The following is a 19,412-nucleotide window of genomic DNA, read 5'->3' as shown; positions in this document are numbered from 1 at the left end:
TGTGCTATGGTTCTTTTAATATTTTTCGTAAAGACACATTTTTCAACCCTCGACCATACAATTGAAAAGGATTTGGCCTTTCATTTTAAAATATCTACAAAAGATTGCGTTATGCGAAGTTTTAAAATGGCCAGTGACGTGGCTTTAAAGAAGATGTGAAAAGTTTACAAAAGGACGAACGGACATATTGACGACCGTCAGTCTTGAGATTACAGCACAGGTGAGCTAAAGGTTTGTTGACTTATACGTGTACCTTTATTTGTTTTTATCACATACATTCACCCTCATGATAATGATGACTGACATATCCCCCATACCATCCCTCTAATTCCCAGTCCTTGAGACAAGCCCCCCTCCCCACTTTTTTTTGGCAAAGTTAGACCTAACCATTAGGCACATGGCATCAGAGAGGGGCCAGCCCCCCCACACTTTTTCTTGAAGCAAACATAATTGTTCCTAAATTTACCTTAAAAAGAATGAAATATTAATAGTGATATTGAAATTTGGAAATTATACGATTCCGTGACAATAGAAAACCGTTAAATATTAGTATGTCAATACTTTTTATGGTACTATTTAGCAGATGTCGGAAAATCAAATCTCAATTTTAACAATATGGTGTAGATATAAAATTTCTCATCGGCAATAATAATACAGGGTATTCCAAAATCTGATACCATTTGAAATGCGCATAAATTAAATCATATTTGGTCAACACTTGTAAATTGTGACTCACATAAAAATCAAAATCATGTAATTTTTCCCACAAAAAAGTTTGGGAGAAAAACAATTGATTGTGATGTCACTAAAGTGCATTATATTTCTTTCGTTTAGTTGAATTTTATTCAAGATGAATCGGATAAGAAAACAGGAAATTTTGAAACTGTATTTTCAAACACATACTCCAGATATAGTAATACAAATTATTAACAAGAATACCCAGAGAAAAATAACTCAGCAAGCAACATTTTCTTTAGTGAGATGATTTAATAAAATGGGATCCGTACAGTGGCTGTTGTGAGGAATTTTAGTCATTAAGATGACGCGGTGTCATTGACAAAAAGGGAGCACTTTCTTTAAATTTTTGGTGTTTTTAATAATTTGTCAAAAGCGTATGACTGTGTTTGTTAAATGAAAATTTACATAATATAAATTTATAAAAATGCATTTGATTTATTGTTGAATAAACTTAGTTCAAAATTAAAACTAAATGGTATCAGATATTATGGGACACCCTGTATATGATAGATAGATATAATGTCAATGCGACATTCAGCCGAAGTCAATTGTAAAATACATGCTTCAATTAAATAACATTTTCTAATCTTATGATAATATGATATGCTTTTTGCGAATTTGGAAATAACTTAAACCCTGAAAAATTATCCAATACGCGGACAGTGCATCTCCGCAAGCCAAGTGTCCGATTCGTTATTCTCATAAAGGGAGACGAGAAAACGAATCGGACACTTGGCAAGCGAAGATGCGGACAGTGACACAGGCGCTAAAATTGTTTCTATACTATAAGTAAACGTTTTAGTACAGTATTAACACAACTTGTGTAATTATTATATAATGGAGTAAAAACAAGTGCCTGTTGACAGTATCCAAAAGTTGATTTTGCACAGTCATAATGAATCATGGTTCACAAATATAAAACTATTACTTTATACGGGGAAGGATCGAGCTCAAAATTCACATAGGAAAGTAAAAACAGACAGATACCCCCCCCCCTCCACCCTCAGGCATTATTATTCCTAGGAGTCCCACCCCCCTTTCTGGAAAAAAAAATCTAGGATCCGGTGTAACGAAGAATATTGACCCGGGTTGAAAATTGACCCGGGTGTCATTTTTCAACGTTGAATATTGAGACCAAAATCGTGAAATTTATACCCGGGGTCATTTTTCAACGGTATGAGAAAGATTTTTCTAAACTCTGATGTCCTCGACCCGTTGAAAATTGATCCTGTTGAGAAATGACCCAATCCTCAGAGTTTTGATCTGAACTGGAACTTACTCTACACGGTTTAAATGTACAATCATGCACATATTTGAAAGTTTCAGTTTTAAAATGTACATACTGTCCGATACATATGCGGACGTGGCTAATTTCTTTTAGGCTTATATGTCCAATTAATCATTTAGTTTTTAGATTGAAAATATGATATCCATTTATTATTACCATACTATGTATAAAAGCTAAGAAGATGACCGTTTGCTTCGGAATGGAGCAGTCGAGTAGGGCTAGAATATTTTTTTACATAGATGACATGGTTTTCATTCCCTCATGTGACAGAATTTAAAGTTGAAACTTGTCACAATCTCTGATAAATACATCTAACAAACATATTGTCCGTCACTTTTAAGGCAGTTCAAAAATTTTCATATATACTGGGGTTTTTTTTATACGTATATATACAGCATATACATATTTACACATGTTTTTAATTTTTTACGACTTAAAAATGATTTTTCATAAACTTGTCTGATTAACTTTATTGAAGCACCATCCAATTTTCTGCATATACAGTCATTGTTCTTCTTAAAAATGCAATTTATTTCTATTATTTTGAGTTTTCAATTCTATTATTTACCTGTAAATTAGAAACACAGGCAACTGACGTAATATATTTTCTCAAAATTAAAAAAAATATACCCCCTACAGCAAAAATGTTATCAATTTTTAAAAAAGTAGGTTTGCATCTAAATATACAGTCGGAGGATGGTTGATCTAATTATATTAATGGTATATACATTAAAAAGGTATGCGAAAAGTATACAACTGATAGATATGTTGTTTGGAGCAGCTGTATCAAGGAAAAGTCCGAATTGCTTAAACATGTACAAATTGAAGCAACCAGGACAGTGACAGGGATCAGAGTTAATTCTTCTAAAATAATTTTATATAGTGAGCTTAATTTGGAAACCTTGCAATCTCGAAGATAACCATAAACTAATTATATTCTACAAGAATATAAATGGTTTAGCACCACAAGATATGTTAGATTGAATTCAATCATATTTTCTTACTGGACATGCATATAATCATAGATCGAATTAGCTATTTTTACTATATACCACAATATACTTATTACAATAGCTTTGCTCCGTCTACATGTAAATTATGGAATAAAGAAAATTTCATCAACTTTATCTTTCTATTAAGTCAAAACTTTAAAAAACAAAATATACCTATAGTTTACAAACCTTTCAGTTAAGACAATAGGAAAAATTATTTTACGTCAATTACGGAATAAAGCTTGTAAAGCTTACTTATTTAAGGATTTTTTTTTTCTGATGTGAGTCGATGTTTATACTGTGGGTCTGAATCTGAAGGAAATGTGATTTTTCCCCTGGATATCCAAGATACACTCAACAAAGAGACGAACTTTTTAAACAACTTTTTGACATTAGTGTACCATTTTATATGAACTATATACTTTGTGGTAGTTCTGATTTTTCATATAGATAAAATTGTAAAATTGTTTCCCATGTTTATACTTATATTAGATCTCCAAAGCGTTTTTGATTCTCTTAAGGTACACTGTTTAAACCTATTTAAGTATTATACCTGTATATTTACTTAATATATAGTTCCCTTTTATTTACTGTTCTTTTCAAATGGGCTGGATCATGAAAATCTCATTCTTATGTTTGTATCTCTGCAGGTATAAATGAAGGTGATATGTTTGTTAATATAGGTGTGAGTGAACATGTCTACCAACAATATGTCATACAATCATACATGATAAATATTCAGATAATTATTTAATATCCAAGTACCTCATGTCTTATATACACATAATATACACATTTAACACGTTTAAATTAAATTAATAATGTAGGTGGCTGTGAAGGTCAATCATCTACTCCAACGCTGCTGTATGATCTTCTACTACTTATTTCTATTCACAAAATGCAATTTACCAATTCATTGACGAAAACAATTACTGTTAGTAAATTTATGATAAATTTTTGTGATCAAAGCAATTTAGAAACTTTAAAGCAAAATTCTATTGTCATCCTGAACAAAAATTAGGTTGCTAACTTACTACAGATTCCATGAAGCAGAATTGTTAATGCCTAGAAAAATTAGCGATTTGATGATATTTAGTTACATCAAAAGTTATTCTAAAGGAACAAATAAAACACCAAAATTCGGCTTTCAAGGTATAGTTACTACAGCATTGTTCATGAAAGAGTACAATCATGTTAGCATATCATCATTTTGTAAACTGTTATTGGCTGGATGGGTGTGAATACAAAATTCAGACAGTCACAGTTTTAACAAACTGAGTGGGTGCAAACACAAAAATCTCAATATGACATACTGTAATTTTTTTTAGTTACATCCACTCAGAAAATTTACAATGAACAATATCAAAGTTTCAATTTACTGGGTGAACGTAAAACCAAAATTAAATGATATGACGTATTGTAATTTTTTAAAAATTATTTATATTTGTACACTTTTCCAGCAAATTAAAAAAAGAGTTTTACTGAATTGAATATTTTAACGTGTAACCATGTATACTAATATTATTAAAAAACATATATTTCTTTAAAAATATATAGATATCACAAACAGCAATTATACACGTAAAGTTTATTATGAATAAAATAGTTATTACATGTACATATTTAAAGGGTTACTATGTAAATTCAAATAATAATTATTTAAGTCTCATTTTAACCCCCCCCCCCCCCCCCCCCGTTGAAACATGTGAACATGTATATCTAAAGAATAAATATATAAAAACTGATAATTTTTAATTAAATAAAACTCAAATTATAATATTGATTCGTTAATTTGTGCTTCTTTGCTGTTGAATTTTGAACCGGTTTCATGATCAAAATTCCACGATGCGGGTCAATATTCAACGGATTAGGGTCTTTATTCAACACCTTTGGTCTCAATATTCAACGTGGAAAAATGACCCCCGGGTCAATTTTCAACCCGGGTCAATATTCTTCGTTACACCGGCTTCATCCACGCTTGTTGCATCCTACTATTTTTATGATTGAAATTTAACATGATTTAAACAGCAAAAGTATACAAATAAAAAACATAAAATATTCATAGCTTCATGCAGAACTATTGATTTGTGCAAATGTCACTCGCGGTGCTCTGATTAATTTATGACTGCAATGTATGTCGTTACCGGGAATTAAATCGAGCACGGTCTGTACAACGTTCAACGAGCCCGATGCGAACATTCACTGTTGGTAAGTAGTAGAATCTTCCCTCTCAAAGAATGAGTTATTTTGTTAAAAAAAAAATACAGGTTTAATTTACAGTGCGATACTAAGGAAATGTGCGTGTTACCTGACTTTTTAGCAACAATTTCTTGTAAATACCATACGGCATGCAGTCACTACATGTGTATATATTATGCTTTTCGCCAAGTTTCAATGTAATGCAAAAAAAAAAATAATTGAAAATTGTCAGAAACAAGAAAATGATTTGTGGGTAAATGGATATTTTATGATTGTTACCATGGTAACTATACAGTATATGATTGATACCAAAATATGACCAAATATGATTTTTTTTGGGTGTTATTTGACATTGTTATACTTTCATGTTAAATACTGAAATCTGATTGGTTAAGACGCAGTTAATAATATTTACTATCACCCTCAGCGTTAGCAACGCACTTGGCAACGGGGAACATTAAAAAATGTTACATGCGCGAAAATTATGCGCGTACGGTTCGCTGTAGAATTCACGTTATTCCTATTATAAAAGCAGTAAAATTTTCTTAAAGATTTTAAAAAAGACATTCAGTATAACAAAATAAATAGTGCCTATTTGGGAGGATAACAGTTGAAATTGACACCCCTCGAAAACCATTGTCAACCTCCGCTTCGCGTCGGTTGACAATGGTTTTCTCGGGGTGTCAATTTCAACTGTTACCCTCCCAAACAGGCACTATTTATATACTGAAATAGAATATCATGATTTTTTTAAAATTGCAATGGCCTGTGGTACAACAATTAAAGAAGATTTATATGTGAATATTGAAAACTTTGCGATGAAAACAAGTAGAAATGAAGAGAAATTATCCCTTTTATGGCAACCAATCTACTGCTCTTTTGAGCAAAGATAAAGTTTCCATGAAATTTCATCAAATTATGTCAATTTTTATTACCGACCAGACACAATAACGTAACCAAACTTGGGATCTGCTTTCTGTGTCCACTGTGGGTGTGTTAGGGCAGACTCTGAAAAATGACCAAATGTTTCTACATTTATGAGGGGGTGGGGGTGGGGGTTAGGGATGGTTGAAAAAGATGTGTTTGCTTCACACTTCAGTACGTAAAGCGAACTCCAAGAGCTGACCCTTGAGCAATTTAACCCACAGCAGACCTTAAGAACATATGCAAACTATTAAAAAGCAGACTCCGGAAAAAAACCCTGAGAAGATACCCTGCGTCAGGTTTTGGGATCTACTCTGGTGTCAGGTTTTGGGATCTACTCTGGTGTCAGGTTTTGGGATCTACTCTGGTGCCAGGTTTTGGGATCTACTCTGGTGCCAGGTTTTGGGATCTACTCTGGTGTTAGGTTTTAGGATCTACCCTGGTGTCAGGTTTTTGGATCTACTCTGGTGTCAGGTTTTGGTATCTACTCTGGTGTCAGGTTTTTGGATCTATTCTGGTGCCAGGTTTTGGGATCTACCCTGGTGTCAGGTTTTGGGATCTACTCTGGTGTCAGGTTTTGGGATCTACTCTGGCATGAGGTTTTGGGACCTACCCTGGTGTCAGGTTTTGGTATCTACTCTGGTGTTAGGTTTTGGGATCTCCTCTGGTGTCAGGTTTTGGGATCTCCTCTGGTGTCAGGTTTTGGGATCTCCTCTGGTGTCAGGTTTTGGGATCTCCTCTGGTGTCAGGTTTTGGGATCTACTCTGGTGTCAGGTTTTGGGATCTACCCTGGTGTCAGGTTTTGGGATCTACTCTGGTGTCAGGTTCTGGTATCTACTCTGGCATTAGGTTTTGGGATCTACTCTGGTGTCAGGTTTGGGATCTACTCTGCATGGTGTCAGGTTTTGTCTGGTCTGTAGTGTATGTCCTTATCTTTCATAAAATATATTGTTTGAAACTGATGTAACTTCCACAATAAGAATAGCATTGCTCTGTATGGAGTTAATTTTTTTAACTTACATCATCTTCTTTCAAATTGGTACAATATTTCCATACCAACAGTATTAAGTACTGGTATATATTGCATAATGATGCTCCAACTTGTTGCATAGAGCATTTAAACAATTTTTCATGCGATATTATCAACAAAAAATGTCAATATTTTGTTAAAAACAGAGATATTAATATATAGTCAAGAAGAGGTCCAGGGGCCACATCGCTTATGATGATTATAAAATACTCATGATAACGGTTATAGAAGCAGTCTGGTAAGCTGATATCATTGACAATGGTATTGTGTTTAATTTGCTAATTGTAACTGACAGATTATGGTGATTACCTTGGGAATTGTAACAGTTTATCTGTTATGTTAGTTAACACCTACATTTCATGCTGTACATACTTAGGTAGCATGTTTCTACTGTATTTAGTGACTGTATTGTTTAGCTATATCTGTTCAACGTTAATATTCTTGAGAATCAAATAAAATATCATCTTTGCTTAAGCCTATTAAAGTTTGCAAAGATAAAATATTTGTTTCTAAGTTGGACTTTTTTTCATTAACATGATTGACTTTTGAGTCAATTAGACATCTCCACCCGCATTTTTTCTCCTGATCTTCATAAAATCTAGTTAATATGTGTTGCAGACAATATTGGGATTAAATTTTAATATATTTTTCCATTTTTCGTCTCCGGACAAGTTAAATAATATTTCATATGTAAAGAATGAGTTTGTGCATGTACTGGCGTTTCCTTCCACAAATAAAATAAATTTTTACTCTATTTAAATCTTTTATGAAAACTGGTATTGCACTAATTTGCAAGGCAAATTGTTTTACATAGTTTGGTGAAGCTTTAGTTGGTACATGTATAGAAAAATCAATAAAATGTTGCATAATATTTTACCAAATTTTGTCTATTTCTTCATCAAAAGAGCATTACAAAGTTAATGTAAAGGGTTAATCTTAATTGCAGTGCTACATTCAATGAAATGAGTGGAATCAAATGTTAAGTACTTAGTAATCAAATATCATGGATCTGTTCACTCCCTACATTTAGCTTTGAAAAGGGGGGGGGGGTCTTAGTGAAAACTTTATAAATCAGACAATTAACTTTTGATCCTTTTTTTAAAATGAGCATTTGTATCTGTGAAAGAAAAATTATCTTACTCTAAGAGATGAAATGAATTGGTTTGGTATTACATTCACTGTATTTCATTTTGTTATAGAGCTAGCTATTACTGGTAATTCTGTTCTGCTCGTGATGAGCACAAAAGGATTTGTGCAAATTTCTCCTTAGTTTTCTCTGTTCACATTAAAACAAAGAGAATATTGCGCAGTTGATGCCTGATATTGCCTGTCTATCAAGATTAGACGCTTCTGATAATAAACTGGCAAATTGTGTTATTGATGAAAATTGATATTTTTTTATATAAATCAACAATAAAGGCGTTCAGAGAGATTTGTTGATCACTGGACTAATTGAAATCACAAAAAGTAAAGTATCCCATTAGATAGCTCGACGTCTCAATGGGAATTCAAATCAATGGAGAGAACAGAATAATTTGTTGCTGTAATCTCGTTAGAAACAAAATATTGTTCCATATAAAGCAAATACTTGAGTGTCATTTTGTGAAATAAAAAGGAGTTTGTAGACTGAAATGTGAGTTTCATTGCCAGTTATTTTAGCAATATTCATATTTGGCACCTGAAAGTGGTTCTTCAGGATCCTAAAAATTACTTTGTTTTTATTTCTCTGTTTCGTGAGATGAATATTTCATGGTTTCCGAGAGGAAGGTTTATACCGTATTGTTAGGGGCCTATGGTATATGTTCAAAGATCTTGGGTAGTAGCTATAGACTGAATGGGTGTTTGATCTTTGAAAGCAAAGTGGTTTATGACCTCTCGTAACCTTCTCAACATTTTATGGTAAAATCCATAACATTATCATTTGAAGCATGATAATATGGCTTGAAAACTGCATTAGAACTAGCTATATGCAGAGTAAGAGAGGAACACATTTGTGGAAGGGAGAAATGAGGATAACATCAGGAAAAGTATTATTTGTACATCAATGTTGATTCAGTCTTATAGGTTAATTCTACAATTTTATAGATTGAGGAATTGTGAAATAGAATAATGATCATTGATTGATTGTGGGAGTCAGAGAGACACCGACAGACAAACAGACAGAAAGGGAGAGCTAATAAGCATGCAGTAATTAAAGCCTTCCAAGAGAGAGAGAGAGAGAGAGAGAGAGAGAGAGATAACAAGCCCTCAGTTATTAAAGTTTAAACAAGTCAATAAGTTGGATGCTTCGTAAGATTTATGAATATTATATTACAGTATATGAATGTATTACAGCGGGCCCTATTAGCAGCCAGTTCCTGTATGTGAGCTCTCACCAGAAAGCTCTGTAGATGTTTCTCATTGATTTTCTGGCTGTAAACTTGATGTGTCTCTACTTAAGATAACAGATCGAGGGAGCCTGAAATATTCAAATCACTGGTCGACACAGGTAAGATATTTGTCAACTCTTTCTTCAATCATTACTGCAGTGTATCAGAATTTATTTAGGTGTAGTATTTTTACCTACTCCGCAGCTGGGAGATTTATTCCACAGTGATTAATTTACCTCCAGTGTTCAGGTATGACAAATCTACAATTACTTATTAATAATACTTTGTCCAGTGTGGTGCTAGCTGTAAACATTTTGTCCACATTTGTCATTGTGTACATATTTTGGACACATATGAACGGCTGAAAGATAAACAGATCAAGTTGAGAATGTAAAGTAAATGCTGGGCCATAAATTCATGTACATTGTATATGGTAGATATATAGTTAATGCCACAGTGTAGCAATTATTTGAACATTTTATGTCAGTCATGACTTCACCTTTAAATGCCTGTATACTATTTTTCCTTCAATAACAAATCAGGTTGATAAAAATATTTCATGTCTGCTATATTCAAATTTAGTAGAATTTTGTTTTGATTACAAATGTTACATGTATATGGTGTTTGAAAACTGTAGAGAATTTGATTGTAGATATCGATATTTTCAATGCATGAACACTAGCGGTATAGTTGTCATCATAAGTACATGTAGGTGTGTTCTCCCTATAAAGTTTTATTTGACAACTATGCACATATAAGTACAATTCTATTGCATAAATGGACAAATTATTGGAATAACAGGTTAATTGTAAATAATTATAGTAATTTAAAAAAATGTTAAATTTTCTTTAATTGTATATAGTGCAGATCTGTAGCTCTTTGGGAAAGTTTGGGTTGACGAGCCGACCTGGCAGCTGTAATTGTTGAGGAAGGGGAACAAGAAGCATATATATGAGTACTGTATATGATATGCACAGGGACTACATCAAAGTGGTTAATTATCCATGTTATGTAATATGTACATGATGCTGTTTGTTCTGCTACATTCTGGTCCAAAGGAATCTATGCTAGACCTTACACAAGTTTGTGAAAAAACAAACTTAAATCATATTAAGTCTTAATAATAAATCAAATATCTCTGATTTTCTGATCATAATCATGCAGGTAGATTCCTTAAAAGAAACAAGAAACCAGTACATTAAGCTGCTGATGGAGCAATATGTCTTTCAGATGAATCCAGTGTCCACAGAGTATGGACTGCTGTTTACACAGGGTGGTCTGGGGACTCTCAGTTAGAGGGCTCTATTAACTCAGGGTGAGCCGATTCATTAGCTAGGTTTAATACTTCTTCAGCAAACAAGGAGAAGATTGGTGAGCTGTGGTCAGTTTTTTGACACCACTCTGGGGTTTGATTGGCTGGTCATTGAACCAATCAGTGTCCCCTGTGATTTGTGTGAAGACACAGCAATCTTTCCACTGATTATTGACCACCTGTTTTAGGTGACGACATCAGCCGTTGGGATCTTAAGATTGTGCCGGGATTTTTTTTACAGAAGTGATCATGATGTGTCACTGTCTACCTACATCCTGTTGTGCTTATCGACTCTATATTTGAATAACTACAATGTCTGTCACATCAGGCCTCAAGTCATGAATTGCTGAATTTTACCTTGTGGAAATTTCAAAGGAATGGTGCATATATATAAACTGTTGTTTAATTGTAACGGTACTTGGGAAGGCTTTTAGAAAATAGGAGTGTTAAGGAGCCAAGAGAATCTTACACACTATATATGAGTGGAAAAATTTGCACACATTTCTAGTTGAATCTCATAGAGTCATTTGTTAATTGCTAGTTTGTCTATGATTAATGATTGCCCAATAATCTACTGATATAATCTGTCACAAAAATAAGTCGATGAAAGCCCTGTTTATTATGCACAATAAGAGTTCGATTAGTGACAATTAATCATTTCACAACAAACATACACTGATATTGCCGGGCTTAAACGCAGAAGATTAAATGCACAGCACTAACGGAGGCTGTTGCTGAGAGCAGGAAAATACTCGTACTGCAGCAATTATTGACTGGCAATAACAAACACTGTCATTTCATTATAAAGCTGATCTAATAGTATTAGGATTGAGAGATCCTAGATTGACTGCTCATGCAGCTAGCAGCCAGGGGTCCAGACATTAATAAACTGTGTTAATTGAGACAGCTAGCTCCCTCCATACAGTCAGCAGGCTACAGACAGGCCAGGCCAGCAGGCTAGCTCATGTTTTTCTGTTACAAATCAGAGTCCAGACTGATGAAGAGCAAGTTAGCCAGGATCTGTGTACACACTACAGAACAAAATCTTTATTCTGAGCAATCTTGTGTTGTAGTGTGCTGAGTGAGTTTGTGGCTGCTGGACATTGCTGTCGGGATTAGTGTGGTGGATCTTGAGAGATCAGTGGTGGGATGACCAGAGCAGGGTAAGGTAGGGACATCATCTTAATGTTACTCTCTGTGTAATTACCAGTACTAATATCACTCTCAGTGTGACCAGCTGTCCTATATGTTAGTTACTTTCACTTGTATTTTTAAAACCATTTCACTGTGTTTATACTCTACTGCATTAATCAGTGAGCATTGTTATGTTAAGTTATAAACAGTGATGTCTTAATCACTCTCAGCTGCTGACAATTTCCTGAGTTTCCTCTGTGTACTAAAACAAGACTAAACAAGATACATATCCTCATATACAAACACATGTAAATATTGTAATTGGACAAGATCTGGCAATTTGTATATAAATGTACAACATATCTATACAGTAACTACTTATCTAATTAGATATATAATTATACTTATGTAACAGTGTATAAAACTTAAGCTATTACACAGACTTGTCTCTACATCTATACATGTACTTATATAACTGTTTCATTCTCATTCATAAGTAAATATACCAGAGTTTCTACTATACATGTACACATGTAAATAAGTATATATCTACCCATCTCTACTATAAATGTACACACGTAATAGAGTATGTAACTATACTTATCTACTTTATATGTACACATGTAATAGAGTAAGTAACTATACTTATCTACTATACATGAACACACGTAATAGAGTATGTAACTATACTTATCTACTATACATGAACACACGTAATAGAGTATGTAACTATACTTATCTACTATACATGAACACACGTAATAGAGTATGTAACTATACTTATCTACTATACATGAACACACGTAATAGAGTATGTAACTATACTTATCTACTTTATATGTACACATGTAATAGAGTATGTAACTATACTTATCTACTATACATGAACACACATAATAGAGTATGTAACTATACTTACATACACATTTGTAATGTAATAGGGTTTGTAACTACACAGCTTTACTATACATGTATACATCATATAACAGTATGTAACGACACATATCTACTATACATACATGTATGTATTAGGATATGTAGCTACACATCTCATCTATACATATACACATGTAATAGATTATGTAACCTCATCTCAAATATATGCACGTGTAACAGAGTGTAACTACATGTACATCTATACTATTCATGTAATGATTGATACATGTGTATCAAAAAAGTTTTTCTCGCATTACATTCCGATTCAATGATTGAGAAATTTGAGGATGATGGCGATAGATATTATATATTTTTAATGATAAGTAAATAATTTACTTAGTCAATCCCATCAATATATAATCCTTAATCCAGGATTGACACAGACACATATGTATTATTCAAAGGAATTGTATTTGAATAAACATTTATATAACTCCTTTGGAGGGGGGCCTTAAAAGTATATGTTTTTAACTAATCTTAAATAGAGCATATCGAATTTTTTAAATGCTTGAGATTTTCCCCTGACATTTAAACTGCAGTTCATATACTGATTTACCGCTAATCCCTAAGATTGGCTAACAATAGAAGAAATCAGGTTTAAATGTTTCCTCCATCTTGTTGTTACATGTGACAGATATTTACAGTCCGTGGGAGAGTCTCCAAGTAAATCTGTCTGTTTCCAACCAAAACAAAAAAATAAGAGTAAACAGAGTCTAAGTGTGTGTTCCAGTTCTACAGGTGTGTGGTGATGGGATGTAGGTGAGTGACTGAGGGAGCCATACTTGTATACTGTGTACCTGTTCTTACCTGGTGCTCGTTAGTACAGGTATTCCTTGTTATTGTTTATACCTGAGAGTATGTTCTACAAGCGTGTTCTGTAGGTCAGATCGTTATATTGTTATCATTCAGTAGGCTATACGCTAATCAACTAAGACAAAGTTCTTTTCTGACAGTAGGTTGAATTATTTGCATATTTTGGGTTTGGTGTACAGATGAACAAAATGTTAGGGTTAATTGTCACTCTTGAAATCTTTAATTAGCCTTGTTGTTTTCTACAGTAGTAATGGTATGCTCACTTATTAAGCAGGTAAGTGTTTCCCAAAGTTATCTGTGAGGACATGTATTGAATGTTGTTAAATTGACTTGTTACATATCTTCATATTTAGCAATACATTTATATTTTTTTAAACTATTGCGAAATCCTGATAGACTGATATTATAAGAAATTCGATAACAAAACATGTAAGAGTTGCACAACAATTAGCAGTATTTATCTCAAATACTTGCAGTTTTTCACTTTACATGCAGATTCATAATTATTCACATTTAAATTATTCTTTTTACTAAGTTATTGTACTAAGATGTTATTTTTTATCATACTTCTCAAAGAAATTTTTTTAAAGGCCCAGTTACTATCTCAGCCATCTTGCCCATGAAAGAGGAATTGATTTATTTATTTAAGCTTCCTTTTCAATCCCCTAACTGCACATAATCAGTTGTGACTGGAAAATCCAACATATTTCTGTTGTCAGGTTTCCAGAAAATACCATCCTAATGCTGTAATAATGTTATGTTTTGTGATAAAAGTTCATCATGTAATGCACATGCATTAGTACATGAAACTGTTTGTTGATTATCTGTAGTGATTTCATATGCATTTTTATGAATCAATTTTTTAAAATGAACACATGATGATTACACATCTCGATAGATATATCTGTGGATGTTTTTTTTTTTTATTTAACTTATTTTCAATCTTAGATTTTTGCTTTTTTTGATATATATGTCAGATAAGAAACCATTTTTTTCCTATTTTAAAGAGTATCTCATTTCGAGATTTTGATGATAGCTATCTCTGGTTTGAGATTCTGATGATAGCTATATCTCTGAATAAAACAGTAACTGTGCCTATACAATCACATAGCATGTACTTACAGCTGGGTATGACTTGACTCTTTGTTATGATCTACCATGGTATCTAGTTTTTGGTAATATTGTAGTTTTGGGTGTTTTTCAGATGGCAGTAAGTGTACAGCATGACTCTGATAGCTCTCATCATGTATGCCTTCGCCAATGCTGTGGCTTTCCTTCTGTATTGGCTCTATCAAGTCAGCACCTCTCAAAAATCCGACACAGACATTCAGACAGACAATGTGAAACGTAAGAGGCTGAAGCGGAAACCTTCTCTCTTCACGATGATTGGTCTGGATTTGGAGATTCATAAACATTATTATGCTATCGACGACCACTTTCGAACATTTTCTGAAGTCAGCAAGGCTTGTAAAAGAGCCGGACTCGAACACTGTGGATTAATAATTGGAGTGGATTTTACGGCCAGTAATGAATGGCAAGGAAGAAAGTCTTTCAGTGGGAACTGCTTGCATAAAGTCGTGCCTGGCAGGATCTATAACCCTTATCAGAAAGTGATCTCAGTCATTGCTCAAACTTTGGAACCTTTCGATGATGACAATTACATTCCTGCGTTTGGATTCGGTGATACGAAGACCTTGGGAGATTCTGTGTTCCCGTTTATGAGTGACGGTTCACCTTGCAAGGGCTTTGCGGAGGTGCTGGATCGATATAGTGATATTGCCACCAAAGTGACGTTCAGTGGTCCAACAAACTTTGCCCCTCTCATTTATAAAGCAATAGAAATAGTGAAGACCACCCAGAAATATCACATCCTGATCATCGTAGCAGACGGTCAGGTCAACGAGGAGCAGCAGACTGTGAAGGCCATTGTCGAGGCCTCCAACCACCCCCTCAGCATCGTGGTTGTGGGGGTAGGGGACGGCCCCTGGGACACCATGGACGAGTTTGATGACTGTCTTCCGAACCGAAAATTTGACAATTTCCAATTCGTAGATTACCATGCAGTGACCTCTAAAGTGAAACATCCGGATGCAAACTTTGCGCTTCATGCACTCATGGAAATACCTCTACAGTATAAGACTATCAGGAAGCTCGGCTATATCAGTGAATTCACAAACGGCTCTGTTGTTAGTAAGAAGGAGTCAGATGTTTAAGATCTGCTGAAATTAATTAACTTAGGGTAATTTTCAGGGGCTCCTTTTTTGGGAGGCAATACTTTTTAAACTTGTCATGAAATACTGTTCATAATTGACTTCTTAACATTCTATTCATTGTTTTGTTCATGCATATACAGATATTTCCCTGTGATTTTAACTTTCAGCAATAATCCCCAATGACCAATTTATGAAGCTCTCAGTCCCAGTCCATTCCTGCATGCTACTATGTAATGCTCCTTGGTTTTTCTTTGATTTTATTTCATTTAATATTAATATTATTGTTAATAAGCTTTGTGATAATAAGTCTTTCTTGATGTTACCATAACATCTGCATAAGATCTTCATATTTATTGTTTTTGTTTGTTTTTATTTTTTGTTGTTTGAGGGGTTCTAGCAAATTAAGTCATTAGATATACATGTATGGTGGTTTGCATTGTTATTATGCTCAGAGAAAAGTTCAAAGTATTTTGTTGAAGGACTCTTTCATATTTCTTAATTATTTCTTGTATCTTACTGGTTAAATTGTATGAATATTAAGAACCTACTATACTGCTTTAATTCATGCGTCGTTAAGTGTGAATGACGAGAGAGAATTACACAATACATATATAAGATGATCCAGACGACTATGCACTGGGAAGACGCCAATAAGACCTGCTGATTTCATTTTCCTTAAAGTTAAATTTTAATGACAACATGTTGCCAAGACTCCTTGCTTGTATATTTGTCAATCTTACATTTAGACAGGAAGTGTAAAAGTCTGAAGTGTAAAATGAGGAAGATTTCTTCAAGTGTCAGTCAACGTAACAATTAAGAAATTAAGTTATCTCTTTTAAGGAAATGGTGCAGAATTTTTAATGTCACAAGTTGTAGATCGAGAAAATGATCCTGTGTGAGTAGTAATGGTATGGGTATTTCCACTCAACAGGATCTAGAAAAATCTAGCTGGGCTAATACCGTGGTTCCTGTGCATAAGACAAAATCTGCTCTTCCAAATATGAATTTTTTTTTAATTCACATACATCAACTTTGTTCAGTAAAATGACAGCTCAGCTTACTGGTTTGAACATAATATTTTTAATCCTTAAAAGCATATACACTGTAAAAGCAAATTACTGGAAAATATCGTTAATCTAACGGTTAAAGTTAATGATGGGGAATTATAGAAGTGATCATAGTGTTAACACAGTCACAGTTGTCTTGTTTTATGAGTACTTAACTAAGAATTACTGTATATAATGATTTTCATTATTTAATAGGTATTTCCCTTTAAGCGCTGTGTGTATTAGATTACACAGATGAACAATAATCATAATCTAATCATATCTCTAGAGTGACAAAGCAGCTAGCATAAGGAGCCTGCATGGAGCTCCGCTGATGCTGGGAGTCATTGTAAGAGAGATGTGGGCTTTGTGCTGAATATTGATGGATTTTTGTTCGAGTGAAAGCTACTGTTTCTTAAAAAGTGAACTGGGTGGCAGCTGTCTTTTATTTTCTCACGAAGAAAACATTACTGTGAATAGAAATAGAATGCTTTAGTCATTATGTTGATATTACTGCTGAAAGTCGCACAGAATCCATTTGAAAAGATTTCAAACTGTGTTTCTATTTTTTAATATTTGAATGGTGTTTTTTTTTAACATTTCTAGAAATGTTAATGTAGATGAAAGACAGATCTGAGGTTTTGTTGTATTCTACATTTTTTTGATTTTCATAAGATCTGAGAAATATGAGGAAAAGGATTTTATTTGCAAGTCTCCAGCATGAAATATGTCTGTATACATCTATATATCATAACAGGTGCTTGGTTGCTGGTATACGTCTCTTGATTTTCTCTGAGCGTTTACTCAAGTGTTAATTATTATCTTACTCAGATACGATTCCCTACAGTTTGATATACCGGGCCAGTGATCTATGTATTGATTGGTAAAGTACATTCCCTTTGAAATGCTATTGATCTGTTATCAGTGATACAGACATGTTTTTCTTGCCGATTGATACACAACCATTGTCTCTGCGTCCAGTATGGTCAGACATGCATTTAATTATTACATTGTGTGAGATGTTTACAATCTTTTTTATGTTTGTGTTCAAATAAAACCTATGTATTTATTACTTTTTGTTCTTGTATAATAAAAAAAAGTTTTTGCTTCAAGTAAATCAAACTGATTGAGGTGTTTACCTACACTTTTCTATATACCTTTAGGGTCTTTGCTCTTCCAGGCTATGGTTTTGTAAATTATTTGTTTCAAAGGTGTACAATAATATAAACTGTTATACATGTACAAGGACCCAAAATAATAGTACAGGCCACTCCTGTAAATGATAGTATTTTTGGTTAAACAATTCATCCAGGTATACTTCTGAAGTAATTAATGAAATGACATGTTGATTGGATCCCTATACCAAATGGAATCTACATTAATTTATCATAGGTGAGCTAATTGGATTCCTGTCTTCTTTAACTTTTTGTGTCCTCGTCTTCATCACCAGAACCACTGGGCCAAATCCAACAAGACCCATTAAGTTAGTATACTGACATAAATGTTAGAAAGTTTCCCTCTGCCTGGTGCCAGGACCTTTAAGCTGTAGTTTAAAAAGCTGTGTAATATCATATCTATACTATGATACCTGGAATCAAAAAAGTGTCAAAATGGAAATTCACAGGAAAAATTTGAATAAAATTTGTACAAGTAACAGGAAGCAAGCTTTAACATTATAAAGAGTGAAAATAATTCTTTTTTAAATAAATTTTACGCTTGCATGAAAATTGTGCGCATTTTGATTTGAATATAGGAACGACAACTCTTTACCGGAGCTTGTTAAGAACAGATGCTCATAGGCACTTCTCTATTGTCACTTAAATCACTTTTAAAACTTTATTTATATAGAGTTATATAATTTAATTATGACTGAATGTTTCAACAACGCCTTTGTTATTTTATAAAGTATTTTACTTGTACAAGCATGTTCTTCTCTATGCTTTGTGAAAAAAGGTTCTTTAGAAGTCAGAAGCAAATTGAAAGTGGGGGGGGGGGGGGGGGGGCTAGGGGGCTAGACTAATCCTTAAGAAATCTTGACAAGCACAAAAAAATAACACCTTATTCCCAAAATCATGAAAATCCTAGGGGGGGGGGGGGGGGGGAGCTAGTGTACCTATGACTCCAACTTCTTAATATTTCAATCTTTTCAAGGTAAATATTGGAACTATTATCTTTGCTGCGAAAAAAAGTGGGGGGGGGGGGGCTGAACCCTCCATGATGCTATGTGCCTAATGGTTAGGTCTAACTTTGCAAAAAAAAGTGGGGGGGGGGGGGCTAAGCCCCCCGGTTCCGACGCCTATGCATGTTACGGCAAAGAAATCTCTTTATTAAAAAAAAACACAAAATTGCACACAAACATTTCATCATTTGCCATTAAAACTCGTCTTACGTCAGAGAGTATAAATATTCTTGAATAAA

General features: G+C 33.8%; 1 protein-coding gene across 8 annotated transcripts; it reads left to right on the top strand.

The window, feature by feature from the left end:
- Positions 1 to 5,147: 5,147 nt before the first annotated feature.
- Positions 5,148 to 18,066, top strand: LOC128188647 (uncharacterized). 8 transcript variants are annotated; one of them, XM_052859822.1, is made up of 5 exons: positions 5,148 to 5,226; positions 9,506 to 9,659; positions 10,403 to 10,855; positions 11,926 to 12,020; positions 14,940 to 18,066. In XM_052859822.1, exon 5 carries the CDS (start codon positions 14,959 to 14,961, stop codon positions 15,946 to 15,948), a length of 990 nt encoding a protein of 329 aa, XP_052715782.1. In that variant the 5' UTR covers positions 5,148 to 5,226; positions 9,506 to 9,659; positions 10,403 to 10,855; positions 11,926 to 12,020; positions 14,940 to 14,958; the 3' UTR covers positions 15,949 to 18,066. The 8 variants fall into 8 exon arrangements, with proteins under 8 accessions (XP_052715782.1, XP_052715781.1, XP_052715787.1 ...); XM_052859821.1 differs by lacking the exon at positions 10,403 to 10,855; XM_052859827.1 differs by lacking the exon at positions 10,403 to 10,855 and having other exon boundaries at positions 5,153 to 5,226; positions 11,926 to 12,015.
- Positions 18,067 to 19,412: the final 1,346 nt, after the last annotated feature.

This window comes from Crassostrea angulata, chromosome 6 (genome assembly GCF_025612915.1).
Source record: "Crassostrea angulata isolate pt1a10 chromosome 6, ASM2561291v2, whole genome shotgun sequence".
Taxonomy (NCBI): Eukaryota; Metazoa; Mollusca; class Bivalvia; order Ostreida; family Ostreidae; genus Magallana; species Magallana angulata.
The sequence above is the reverse complement of the archived record's forward strand: the minus strand, read 5'-3'. Positions and strand labels throughout refer to the sequence as shown.

What these genes read in the sequence shown, in the direction of transcription:
- LOC128188647 (XM_052859821.1), top strand. Translation starts at nt 14,959, where the DNA reads ATGACTCTGATAGCTCTCATCATGTATGCCTTCGCCAATGCTGTGGCT.